The 13,538-nt window shown below is 46.5% G+C and overlaps 1 protein-coding gene across 1 annotated transcript; it reads left to right on the top strand.

Moving 5' to 3' along the window:
- Positions 1–5,794: 5,794 nt before the first annotated feature.
- Positions 5,795–13,474, top strand: LOC142803651 (uncharacterized). Its single transcript, XM_075889140.1, has 5 exons — positions 5,795–5,849; positions 6,247–6,434; positions 8,353–8,580; positions 9,288–9,474; positions 10,413–13,474. The coding sequence occupies exons 1-5, from the start codon at positions 5,847–5,849 to the stop codon at positions 10,500–10,502; spliced, it is 696 nt and encodes a 231-aa protein (XP_075745255.1). The 5' UTR covers positions 5,795–5,846; the 3' UTR covers positions 10,503–13,474.
- Positions 13,475–13,538: the final 64 nt, after the last annotated feature.

The following is a 13,538-nucleotide window of genomic DNA, read 5'->3' as shown; positions in this document are numbered from 1 at the left end:
ACAGATCAAATAATTACAAAAAATGCTATAAACATAATTACACAAATTTGCAAAGCTAGAAAACGTATTAAAGTGCCTTCAAAAATTCTTTTTTTTTTAGATGAGCGAATGTAACCTGGTATGGTATTCCACATTTCAATACATCGGAAAAAAAACTGTATTTGATGAAGTCTGGGCGATGATGAAACACAGATACGGTGAGTGTATGGCTGTTTCTGGTGAATGTTGTTTTTGCAGGCGTTATGTAGTTGTTGTGCGATGAATATTGTGGCGAATTAAAAAAGAAAGAAGTGGAAAAGAGAGAGCGACTCGATGCCGCCTCTTTTGGAAAGTGAAGTTAAACCTAGGTGTGTTACGTGGGATGTCGGTGAGAAATTGCAGTCATAGCGTCTACATATGAAACGATCAGGATGGATTCAATGCGTTTTATGTCACCGATTCTGTATGGGTACCATACAGTGGCACCATAATCAAGTATTGGCCTTACGAGAGTTTTATATGTTAACAACTTTCTTTCTTTTGGGGCTAAACGCAGTGAACGGTTCAGATATCCGAGTTTTTTAAAGCTTTGTTGCAAGTTGTGTCGATGTGTTGAGACCATGATAAGTTGGTGGTGGAAAGGAGGCCAAGATATTTGTATTGCGGGACTCGCTGTACGACGTAGTTGTTGAACGAATAATTGAACGTTGATGGGGTTTTCTGCCTGCTAAAACACATGACAGCAGTTTTTTGGAAATTAATGTTTAATTAAATTAATTAAACCAAGTACAAAAGTTTAAGAATGAAGCGTTAAGTGTATGATCATCGTCCGGTGAATGGATTACGTGATACAGGACAGAATCATCAGCCTAAAGACAAATTTTAGTGTAAACTACGCCTGGTAGGTCGTTAATGCACAATAAGATGAGTAAGGCTCTAGCACGGATCCTTGGGGCACTCCTGAAGATGATGTCAGTATGTGGCACTTGACTTCATCGCATGGGCAACAGTGGGCCGATAAGCTTCTACGGTACCAGCGGCTTGGTAAATATCCGTTTCGGCAAAAAAGAGCAATAACAACGCTATAAACTGCGCTCAATACGAAATTTGAAAGCGTGATTTAGTGATGTTTGCACCACTATAAAACAGAAATAAAGCGTCAGTGATACATCTGAAACACTCTCGTGAACAACCTGGAGGGATTACTCAATCTTCGGATTTTTATAGTGTGTTTGTCCACTTCAGGTATTCTAGTGAAGTTTACAAAAGTACTATATGTGTGTGCCCCTCCCCATTCCCTCTCCTCCTAGCCTAATCACTAAAAGGAACATTTATTCTACGGCACATATTACGGTTCAATGGTGCCGTCGCTTTACGCTGTGAAACAGCGAGTCTTTGCCCTTGGAAAGGAAGGACCACAGAATAGACTGAAGAGGCGAGAAAGGGGACGCCACAACGGGAGAGATAAGCTGAAACGCCTCCGAGGTCTCGGGAATGACCAATGACTCGTCGGCTGCCACATAGATCTACCGAAAGGGCTTTCGTTATCGCCCCTAACTGTACCGGGTTGAAGTGTACTCACCCTAATGCACACTCCTTGCGATATAAGGATGGCGGACGAAAGAACAGAAATCGGTGGCGTAGGGAGACAGGAACAGAGAGCCGAGCCTGGGGGAAGGGGGAGGGGCGGAGATGAAGCGGAAGGAAATGGAGGCAATATATAGGCACACGTGGTGCTGATCAACCAACGTGTAATGCACACAAACGAACAAAAAAAGAGCGAAAAGGTGACACAGATACGAGTCCGGGGCATTATAGGACACTGGCTTTCCCTGGATAATCAATGGCCTCAATCAGGGCAACTGGGTTGTGTCTGTTTTTTTTTTTTTTGCACTCCATCACATGAATAGCTCTCGTGCTAGTGGCCCGAGCAAGCGAGCAAACCCCACTCTCCCTTTCCCTCGCCCACCAGAAAAGTATAGTTATATTAAACAGGCACTAAAAGCGACATTGCCCAGCTGTCTTTAAGGAAAAGTGCAACGTAGTCGTAAGGTTCCTTCGGCACCGTTCCTTCTTCGGGACGTTTAACAGCGGCAGCCAGAGCACGTCTCTTCAGCGCCTGCCTGAAGATGTGCTGTTCGCGATGAGCTTCCGCACGCTGCACGCATTTTCTTTTCAGGCACATACTGCCATAACTGTAAGGAGATGTAAAGCTGGTGCAGCGGTATATGTGCACAGAACGCGAGGGTCTTATAGCCATCAAACCGAAAGGCAGCGCTGTGTTGTCTCAATTGTGCCGCTGATGTATATATCCTGATATATACCTTGACACGCTGATGACGGGGGCAATGACCTTCCTTCTGTGTAAGGTCTGTGTGTCGACTCACCTAACCCCGCGATAACCACGCAACAACTACATTTACACAAACACGCCGACTACTCACTGACTGCTTCGCGTGGAATCGATTCTCACAACACGCGTGAACAGCCACCATTTTTTTTCTTTTTTTTTTCTCATTCCTGACGCAGCGAACTGAGGGGAGCGTTTTAAAGCGAAGCATAAAACTGAAACTGAAACTGAAGCATAAACTGAACTTGTCAATGTGACGTGTATGTAACGTTCATGAATGATTGCATTTTTTATGTCTAGTTAACTTCTACTTCATCAATCAAGTCTCATTCAACTGAATTAGCCAGTAATTGAACACACATCGAGCATTGTGTTATCAGAAGCGATCGATAGAAATGTCTTATTTTACGATTAAATTCTTCATCTGCTTCTTCGCTTTCCGCCTACTTCTCTTCTTGCATCGCGTATAGAAGAGGATCACTAACTTGACGAGACGGCGCATGATTTACATCCGGCACTGTGGGTCCGCTTCTGGTGCTTTGTGATCGCCACTTCTATGCCTTACACACCTGAAGAGTGCACGTTCTTTCCCAGAAACCACTCGCTCGCTGGATTCCGTGCCGACCGGTTGTGCGCTCGCGATCTCCGACGCCAGCGTAGCTCTGGCCGACTGGGCTCACCCTACGTCATCTCCTGACGCCGACCTCCGACGACAGTGTAGCTCTTACCGACTGGACTTGCTCTACGCCATCTCCTGACGCCGACAAGAGCTCTCACAAGTCGTGCCCCGTCCTCGGACTCCTGTGACCGTGTTCCCATCTTTTCTATATCTCTATTATCCCCTCGATATGTCGTCGCTCTCACGCTTCACTTCATCTCTCTTTCTTTCTCTCTACACCTTTATTCCTACACCTTTATTTTAATCCCTCCTCACCCCCACCCCTTGTGAGCTACTGTTGAGGTGTCGCTCCCTGAAGCAGACAGTTACGGGGCTCACTCTTCTTTTCTTTTTCTTCTTACAACATAACACCCCCCCCCGCCCCCCAGAAACGTCCGCTACTGTGCTACCTTGAGAACAAAAATTATTAACCACCATACTAAAAAGCAGAAAGTTTCGCTTCTTCCCTCATTAGCTGATGCTGCTCGTACAGGCAGCAAAAAAAAGTGAAAAAAAAAAACGCTTCCTTCAACCTTTCCTAATAGTGCAAGCTAAGCTCAATATAACTAATAACCCCAGAACAGAAATCGATTATTAACTGCTGGCAATGCATTTTGTCTTCTACTAGCACAGGAGTATTTTCCTTCCTTCCTTCCTTCCTTCCTTCCTTCCTTCCTTCCTTCCTTCCTTCCTTCCTTCCTTCCTTCCTTCCTTCCTTCCTTCTTTTCTTTCCTTCTTTTCTTTCGTTTTCCCTTCTTTCTTTCTTTCTTTATTTATTTTTTCAGTTCATCTCCTTTTTTCGTGGGATGTAAGCAATGGTCAGCATTTTCTTCAGCTTTAGTAATTGCTTTTACTATTGCGCAAGTATGCTTTACGGCATCAATACATATTACACAAAATTGTGTAGCTGCGCCATTGCGACTTGTACGGCGGGTCCGTTGAATGGAACCATTTATTTATTACGAAGTGCTTCCTCAGGATAGAGGCAGGCAGTAAAATTGTTTGCAGCCTATATATAGAACTTCTACGCATTTTCACGTCTACTTTCTGTAAACTTTTGTTTTTGTTTTTCTAAGCCCTTAGAAAATCAGACAAACTATAGATACTGATGGCAGCAGCGCCTACACCAGCAATGCAAAAAGAAAAAAAAAGAAAGAAAACAAGTTATCTACGAGAGATGCGGCAAAATCGTGACTTAACGTTCAAAACGCGCGTTATCGAATGAGCTGCCTTCTGCTGGCCACTTCCTTCAAAAACGTGGCCCATGTCCACCGTTGTGACACGATCAGCCCACCATTGAACAGGCGGCAGTGTCATTATGTGACGTGTCAAATTCTGTCGATATCTGACGCGCGATGATTTTTTCATCCCTCATGTTGGCACAAACTGTCAATGTTCGCGTTTGCTGATACATGAAGGCTTTCGCCATAATAATTTTATGTCGTTACCTTACCATTAACAAAGCGAGGACGCAGATTCGACTACTTTCCAGGCCCGGAAGCATAAGTGAAAAAAAGAGTGGTACATATCAAAATGTAAACTGCGTCATACTAATCACTGATACGATTTTCATCACTCTTTTGAGGCTCACATTTAAGATTTAAAACTTGCAGTTGCTTTCATTTCTCAGGTCGCTTCGTGTATACAAAAGCGTGTTTCGAGCGTGAATGCGACCTGAAGTAGTCGGAGTGGGTGTGGCCGAGTTTCCACTCGTGGTTTTCGTGAATCTCTACTTGTGCATACAACGTAATCACAAACTCCCGCTAAAGTTCACACATCATCACAGAAAATTCCACAAAATCACAAGGGAAACGCAAGAGAACAGTAGCTCCGCTGTTTTTGCAGATTTCGCAATGAGCGAAACTGGGGACGGTTGATTGGCTAATTGGTTGACCCTTATTAACCTGGCGCAACCCACTATGGGTGATCGTCCATGAAACGAGCGGTGCCTTTTTAATAAATGAATTTGTTTATAGTCTCAAAATGTTTAGCAATAGTTCTGAAATAACCCATTACTTTATTTCGCAAAAATAGGAATAAATGAAGAATTAATAAAAAATTCCCAGCATGTCCACGGAGAGAATGATGATGAGAGGGGCGAAGTTTCGGAAGGTTTCATCGGTAAACCGTGAACCCTCCGTCCGCCCATCCGTCTGTCTGTCCATCTGTTCATCCATCCGTCCATTCGTCTGTCTGTCTGTCGGTCCGCCCGTTCGTTCGTTCGTCTGTCTGTTCACCCCTAAAACCACTGACGTCATCTAGTGATATTGTTTCCCAGGACATATACACACAATGCAACATATTGAGCAATTTATAAATTAGAGGAGGCTACATACATACTACACACAAACGGATGGAACGACCCACACTCTAAGGTGCTTCGCCCCTAAGAAGACTAATGCTGTTGAAGAATAAGCTTAATTTCGGTAGGCTTAGCATTCAATTCGTTTCGTCTCACGGAAATCCCATATGGCCATCGCAAACGCTCCTGTGGCTTGCTATAGGCTTTCTTGCTTGTTCCTCTTTTCAGGCTCCTACCCACAGAGGGGGATTGACGAAGAAGCCAGCGGTTAACGCAAGTGAACAATTAAGGACTATGCAGGCTAAAGGAAAGGAATACCCGGACGGTCTTAACGCCTCCACTTTGGCCGATATACTTGCCACCCCAACCCCCCTACCAAGCAAGGTGTCGTCTGAATCGTGGCCTGTCACCCTGAGCAGGTTGCGCCAAGATGTTGAGGAACCAACCAACCAACCGTAGAGGGTATGTCGCTGCGATTCGTTGGGGAACGTAACTAAAAGAACAAGCGCACTACAGCAAGCACATCTTCCTGTGAAGGCTGCTCAACAGAAAAAAAAATGGTAAGTGTTCAAATAAATTGGCATAGCCGGCTGGGGTCGTTACACTAAAAACGAAGCTGTTACCGGTCTCAAAATGTCCGTTTTTCAGACGACTTCTCAAAATGCGAATCCTCAGCAGTGGTGAGAATGCATATAGAAAACGTTGACTATATGTCGATCTGGTTGATTGGGCGAGTTGGCGATACATGATTGTTTTGAAATGAAAGCGCACTACTTCTCCCTGTCTTTCTGTCCGCATCTAAGTAGCGCGCTCTCATTTCAAAACAATTGGCTATATGAACTGAGCTGTTTAGCGCGATGAACTGAGCTGTTTAGCGCGAACCTGCAGAGCGCACCGACCACATCAGCTATGCGTTTCTTTTAATCGGTGGAGATTTAACGAATGAGCGTGTCGCAGAGCACCTCGCATTCTCGGCCATGGGACACAGCGGCCGTGGCGGCTGAGGAGGCGTACCACTTTGCGGGGATGGCGCTGTGCGCCTACGACCTGGTGCTGGACACGTACTACGGCGTCAAGCCCAAGAGCCACATCGGCGGCGTCGTGGTCTCCATGGCCATCTTCGTCTTTCACACACTGTTCCTGGGGTCAGTCGTATTGCAACTCTCCGCAATGTCTTATGGTGACGATGGTTATACAGCCTTGAGCCGCAGAATATTGAAGTAGCCGGTTAGACATTAGCCGCGACGGCCACATTTGCACGAGTTGAAATGGATATTACAGAAGATTCGATCGTATGCGTTAGGTGTACGTCAAGGGCGCTTGTAACACTTTTATAAAATGTCAGAAAATGTTGCCGATCAATAGACAAGGCTACTGAGAACGTGTGAGCCAAACATTTTAGCACAGTACGCGGCAGAGAAGTTTCGAAGTCAGCTGGAAATTACTCGCTCTTTCCTCAGACCTTGATGCCATGAGCTCAATTTATCTTTTGACAGGTTTGGTTTACGGCCATTGACTTTGGGCATCGTGGGCTACATAGTTACCGCGGCCGCCGCGAGCTGCCGCCACGTGCCGGCGCCAAGCTCTTTGGCGCTAGAATGTTACTGAAGACCAGCTACGTGTTCGAAAAAAGAAATAGCTTTAGGTCGCGACGTACACCAATATACGGACGTAGTTTCCAAATGTTCAGTGGTGTGCTGTTTAAATGTTGAATTCCAACTGTTGAATCTAGACGTGCTTTAGATTACTCTGCGATGAAAGTACCTGCCAATTATTTCTTCGAGCTGCACGCAGGTTTAGTTTTTTTTGTGCTTTTTTTCTATGCCTTTACGTTAAGATCAACATGTTTGTTTCTGGCTCTCTGATATCACGGCTGCGATCGGCTTTGATGCGTCGTCTGTTCGTTGATACGAGCAGAGAGTGAAATGTTCTGACCATATACACTCCAAGAGCTTTCACATTGCAAACCCTCCAGATAAAAAAAAAAAAACTCAGTTGAGCGTTGGCGTTCTTTCTGTCTCTTTTTGTTTCTTCTGAGTTGTAACATTGCGCTACGTGTTTCAAGTAAAGGTACGGACGTAGCTTCTTGTCCTTTTGTCATCCCCCCCTCCCCCCTGCGTAGCTTTGTGAGGACTCACTTGCATGAAAAAGAGAGAGAGAGCACGCTTGAAGCTTGCAAATCCCTGTAAGTCTGCTTGTACTTGACAGATTGCAATTTTTTTTCCCACAGTTTGTTAGTGAGGCAATCAACTGAGATAGGAAGGTCATTGGATAAATACTCGGACAACGTTTTTCAGGGTTTATTCAACAAGATTTATCAGGATCCGTCGAGTACGAGTGGAGTTAAAGAAACTCATAGCATGCTTTAAAAGCTTCCTTTCTCCTTTTGTGCGAGCGTGCGCACTCAGAAATTCACCGAGAAGGGGGAACAGAGGAGGTGGGGTGGTGGGTGGGCAAGAGGTTACGTCCACTCATCAGCGCGCGTAATGACTTTTAACTAAATTCTTCTTTCTTTGTGTGTGTGTGTGTGTGTCTTGATGAGTACAAGAAGCGCACATCAAGGCAACCTACTTTCCTTGCTCTTCTAACCTTACTTTCTTTGTTCTTCGAACTTGTTCAATGATCGCGAGCGAGCACGCGCGCACGTCGCGGCATCCCACGGCGGCCACGGTAACTATACATCTCACGATATTGAAACCAGCCAATGACTGCGGATTTTGGTTTATGACGCGATGATTTTGCATTATTGCATCGCTAGCCGAGAGAAGAGCGAGATATTTCACGCTAAATATTACAAATAGCTGTAATTACAGGCAGCGAGATACGCTAAACTGACTCTGTTCTGGAACATCGGCAGGAAGTGTTCCCAAAGCAACCTCAAAAAGTGTTACAGGGCCCCTTTTATGTGGGTGAACACACACTACAGAATACCGAAAACCACGCAGTACAACGTGGTGATCTTGCGTGGTTCTGTGTGGTCTGGATCCGTGTATACGTATGTTTTCGACTTTATAGTCGCGTAAATTGTTAACACGCATTTTTTTTGCGCGTTGTTTGACGCAGACGCAGGCGGCCCTCCAGCGTGATGCCCTCGAAGTTGGTCTACCTGCTGGACATGCTGTTACACGTGGGAGCCTTCGCCACGGACGCTGCGCTCGTAGTTTCGCTGCTGCAGTATCCGCCCGAAGACCTCGGCATCGAGACGAGACGGGTGCGCTGGAGGGTGGTCGGCTACTCGTCCTCCATTCCGGTCCTCCTCATTCGCATCGTTTACCACATCGGCATTCTCGCGTGAGTGCGTGGCTTGGCGTATGCAGCTATGAACATCCTTAATTGGTTCGTGAGAAGTCATCAGAGTCACACTTTTCACAAGGGCCGGGCTGGGACCACCCCCTTTACGAATTTGCTTGGTCATTAGCAGTTACGTACATTCATACGCACTACATACACACACGCACATACATACATACATACATACATACATACATACATACATACATACATACATACATACATACATACATACATACATACAGTAATGCATGCATGCATGCAAGTATCCTACATGGGTTGGAGGGGCACTGTGAAAGGTTGCGCTTCCCTCCTTGAGCAAAAAAAAAACACTCTAAGTCCTTTTACAGTTGTACGTTTTATAAGCAAGCTTATATGCTTATGCGATCATATACCCTCGTGTAACACGGACTGGTGCTTTGTTTTAGAGCAGTATTAAGTACAGCTTCATTAAACGTCAGCGTCATCCCAGGCCAGAAGAGTCGCTGACCGGCACATCTCACTCGGGATGTAAGCATCCGAAGGCTCGTCATAAATGTTTGCTATTCTGCGTTTAGCCATGTCTGGTGATGCCGTATAGTTTTGTTGTAGGACAAGACTACCGGGGACCTAAAAAACACCGTTTCTGAGGCATAACAATAAGCAGAGAGTTGAAATTTCGGCGTCAACTGATCTCCGAAGCGCGCTCTCTGTTCGACGTCTTGCAGAACGTACTACCACTGGGTCCAGGTTAAGCCACCGCCCACAACGGCCTCGTATAGCGCTTCGAACTGCGTGTCCTGGCTGCGCGAGACTGTTCGCAACAGCCTACACCGCCGGCCGGTAATCCCGCTGGTCCCTCCACCACTGCTGGGTGAAGCGTTGGAACGGGATCGGCAGACGGACGCACAACAGGTAGTTTACGTCGGTGATTTTCTGCGTGCCGTAGGTCTTTCAAAATTAGGTGGAACCACCTGCCAACATTTATTACCACTCGTGAACAGGGTGCCGGCATGCCTCCCCCCCCTCCTAATTACAAAAGAAAGGTGCATATGCAGCATTATTTCCTTACAGAGTCAGAGCTGTACAATCATTTAGATGCGAAGCGCCTCAGAGCGGGGTTTAATCCGGTGTGCGGCGTGACCACCCTTACTGAGCATGCGCGCCCCCTCCCGCTCTCTCACCTCTCCTTCGCTCCTCCCTCTATCGCCTCGCTACAACAACGCAGGCAGCGTCTGTATCATAGGATTAGCCTGCGCTCGCTCCCCCTCTTTCTCCTTTAGGCATCACTTCCAGCGGCGTTTACACCCCTATTGCGGTGCTTTGCGCCTCCCCAGGTTTTCCTCCTGTGCAACGCTGCGATGAGCGCCAGCATAAAAGCGTTAGCGCTCGCTACTTCGAATCTGCACGTGGTTCCCTAGAGCAGGAGATGGAGTAATTTTTTATTGCACAGTGTTATGGTCATTAAGGCTTTTGACGACAATGGCGACCGAGGAACATTTATGTTGCATTGCTTGCTTCCAATTACTGCCCTAGGAACGCCGAGGACCCACTGTGCCAACGACGTCATCGCGCGATTGTCGTGTTTATCCCCATTACCAAGAACTGTTTTCTTTTGGACTGACTCAGTAGAGATGAAGGGGGCGGGGGGGGGGGGGGCTGGAACGGTGAAAAGCCTCCTAATGGAGAACCTGATGCACGCCTGTGATTCTGCCAACGCTAGCGCAAGTTCTCGGTGGCATTTCACTTTGGTTGAACTTCCTCCTTAAAGCAAACTACCACGTGGATGATTGAACTGATGTAGATGACACAGTATTGTCCCATACGGTACTACCATAGCGTCGTTTGCGCAGATACGCCTGCCATCGTTCGAGCTCCAACAGCGACCAGTTTCCGGCGCAGTGACCAAGAGGCGGCCCACCACACAGGCCTACGAGCACTGAGACGGCGCCGACGAACGGACGTCAAGCTTCCGCAACTAAACGTTCACCATTCAAATCTGGCGCATTGGTGCGCGGTGGCGCTGAAATTGCTAATGTTCGTCATAAGTTCCTACTTCAAAAATTCATGCTTCACACAATTTTTTAGTTAGCTGCTTTTTGTGATTCAGGGTCAAGGTTGAGGCCGACAGGTAGAGACACGGTGCAAGACGCGCGAACTGGCAAAATAGCTTTGTAGCTGAAGTGTCTTTTAGCCAGACTCGATGTCACAACATAGTTTCAAGCATTTGGATAGCTTTGTTCTTTTCAAGGCTAAAAACGTGGATTCTTCATCTAAGGCGAAATATAAGTGACCATCAGCGTCAGCACGAGTGATGCAAAAAATTATGTGATATCACCACATGACGTCATCATAACGCCACAGTCACCATGATTTGCAGTAACGTCACATGATGACGTCGTCGCATGGCATGGTCACTTTGTCAGGGGTGTGCCTATCACGGAGGCCATGTATACTATGGCGATGCGCAGAAAGTTAAAATGACTGCGATCTAGTCCCACCACGGCGGTCTGACCCACAGGTCGCGGGATCAAATTCCGGCTGCGTTTTCGATGGAGGTGAAAATGCTGTAGGCCCGTGGGGAACGTTAATGAAACCCCAGGTGGTTGAAATGTCCGGAGCCCTCCAATACGGCGTTTCTCATAATCATATAGTGGTTTTGGGACGTTAGACTCCACATATCACTAAAATCTATCATCAATCAATGACTCCGATCTCGGAGGCAGTGCAAGGTCGCGTTGAGAGCAGAAAGCATACGGAGGGGAAAATGTGGATGACCTAGAAGGAAGTAAACGACCTTTTTGCCTTCTAGTTCTCTTGGGAAAATGCATGAGTTACCGCGCGTTATTTTTTTTACGGTTTGCACGAAGCGACACGTTGGCGAAAGTACCTATTCTGTGTTAGCCTGGACTATTCTCCGATAAGTGCACCATTGTTAACAAGTGAACATACGGTACGAGTGGGGCAGTTATGGCCCCACGAATGTTTACACTGTCCGCCTGTCGCGCTGATATGACACGTGCCACTCGTGTTACAGTACATAACACCTTGTGGAGTCTTATACACTACCCCTACAGAACATGTGCCAGATTTGCTGTACGTGGCCCCAGCCACATGCAGTACTGACAATATTCATTTACAGTAGCCACAAAACACGGATAACATTTTAGCCACAGTAGACAACAATACTACATACTACAATATGCGATGTAGACCCCCTCTGCCTGCGGATGTCATTGTCCAAGTTCACATATAGCACGTACAGCACACATATAATCTGAATCACGGAAAGGGGTTGAACAAATGTAGATGCAACTCACAGTTGTGATCGGCGTGAATAAATCAAGTCTGGGCTCGCAGAGAAACCTCGGCGTTGCCCAGAGTTATGTTGGTACGAAACCGAACGCTACGTTCAGCACTAACTGAATCGACTTGCCTTTCACAGGTCAACTCAGGCTGGCGCATAAAAACGAACAAAAAAGTAAACCTGAACTACAAACCATATGCATTAAAGTAAAAAATCTACTTAATGCGACACAGGCAACGGCTTCATGTAGTCCCCAAAAATACCGCACGCTTCATGCCCCAATATTCTTCTTGCAAGATCTGATACCGCTTCAGAAAATTTTATTTATCGCATTTCACAGAAAAGGAAGAAAGATGGAAGAGGTGTAGGTCGCACAATAGTGTGGTTTTATGTTGTCCCAAAACTACGATGAGAGACTCGGTAGTGGAGAGCTCTGGAAATTTCAACCGTCTGGTGTTGCACACAGGCTTCTTTGTGTTCATGTATGTGCTACTGGAGAGAGCATATACAGAATGTGAGAAGAGCCTGCACCACTACTGTATCGCAGGTGAGGGAGCATATACAGCAGATATGAGGCCTCTAGCGTTGTAAATCCATCGAAATGCTACCGCCGCAGCTTGGATTGAATCCGAGACCATTGGGTCAGCAGCCAGCAGCGTTCACCGCTGCACCACCGTGGCAGACGAAGGTCGCAGCACCGCAGGTAAAATGGTGCAAACAGCTCTGAAAAATCTGTCACTTTTATTTTATTGCTATAGCAATTCTATGGTCAATCTCTACGGGGTTTTCGCGGTCGCCGTCATGTCCCATATAAAATACAGGTTGACATAATCCCCCAGCGCATCGTACATTCTACCCATGAATAAATGACGAGCGAGCGGGGGCGACGAATGCGGCTGAAGCAGAGATCAAACGAGCCAGCCCACCTGCATCGCACGCAGGACCCATGCTAGAAGATCACCAGTTAGACCGACCATCGAATGCTCAAGCAGAAAAAAATTCCCCGGCCGTCTTTAACGAGCATAAAAAGACTCGAGGGGGGGGAGAGAATTATTTGCTCGAGCAGTAACAGTTACTTTGATTTGACCATCAGCGTGCGGCCACGTCTTATGCTCTCAAAGCGAAAAGACTGCCAAAAGTGTTTCTGGAGCAGATGAACTCACTAACACTAGTGCTTCGTAAAGTTGCGCGAGATCTGATCCAAAGGAGTTGGCTGCCAGCCTCACTTCGTATGTCATTAAAATTTGTTGCTATTGCATTTTTCACCTTTACAATAAAATTTTTTTTTCTCGGAAGCAGTACACTCACTTATTTGTAGCAAATAATTAAGTTAGTTTTCTATAGCAGCGATGAGGCAACAACCGCAACACGTACAAAATGGTATTTTCAAGAACGGGCGACAAACGCACCATCTACGGATTCTGCTAGCTACCACTATCAGCCTCGTTACACCACAGAAACCGCAGCCTCTGAGACACAGTGTCTCACTCCGGAGGCAACGCAATCGCTGCTCCTCTGCTCCAGCTCTGCTTCGCAGTGGCCACTTCGCGCACCGCGAGATTAATAATGTATCTTCGCGAACAAGTACGACCAATGTCGCCCACAGTAGACTTACGGTAGTCGTCTCGTTCTGCCGTTATGAGAACAATGAAACGAACAAGATTTGTTACAC

Source organism: Rhipicephalus microplus, chromosome 3 (genome assembly GCF_043290135.1).
Source record: "Rhipicephalus microplus isolate Deutch F79 chromosome 3, USDA_Rmic, whole genome shotgun sequence".
In the NCBI taxonomy this organism is placed as follows: domain Eukaryota; kingdom Metazoa; phylum Arthropoda; class Arachnida; order Ixodida; family Ixodidae; genus Rhipicephalus; species Rhipicephalus microplus.
Note: the sequence above shows the minus strand (reverse complement) of the source record. Positions and strands in the feature narration are given on the sequence as shown.

Excerpts from the sequence above, each read along its gene's own strand:
- LOC142803651 (XM_075889140.1), top strand. Across the intron at positions 8,581-9,287 it reads TACCACATCGGCATTCTCGC|AACGTACTACCACTGGGTCC; the intron begins GTGAGTGCGTGG and ends GACGTCTTGCAG. Across the intron at positions 9,475-10,412 it reads GGCAGACGGACGCACAACAG|ATACGCCTGCCATCGTTCGA; the intron begins GTAGTTTACGTC and ends TCGTTTGCGCAG.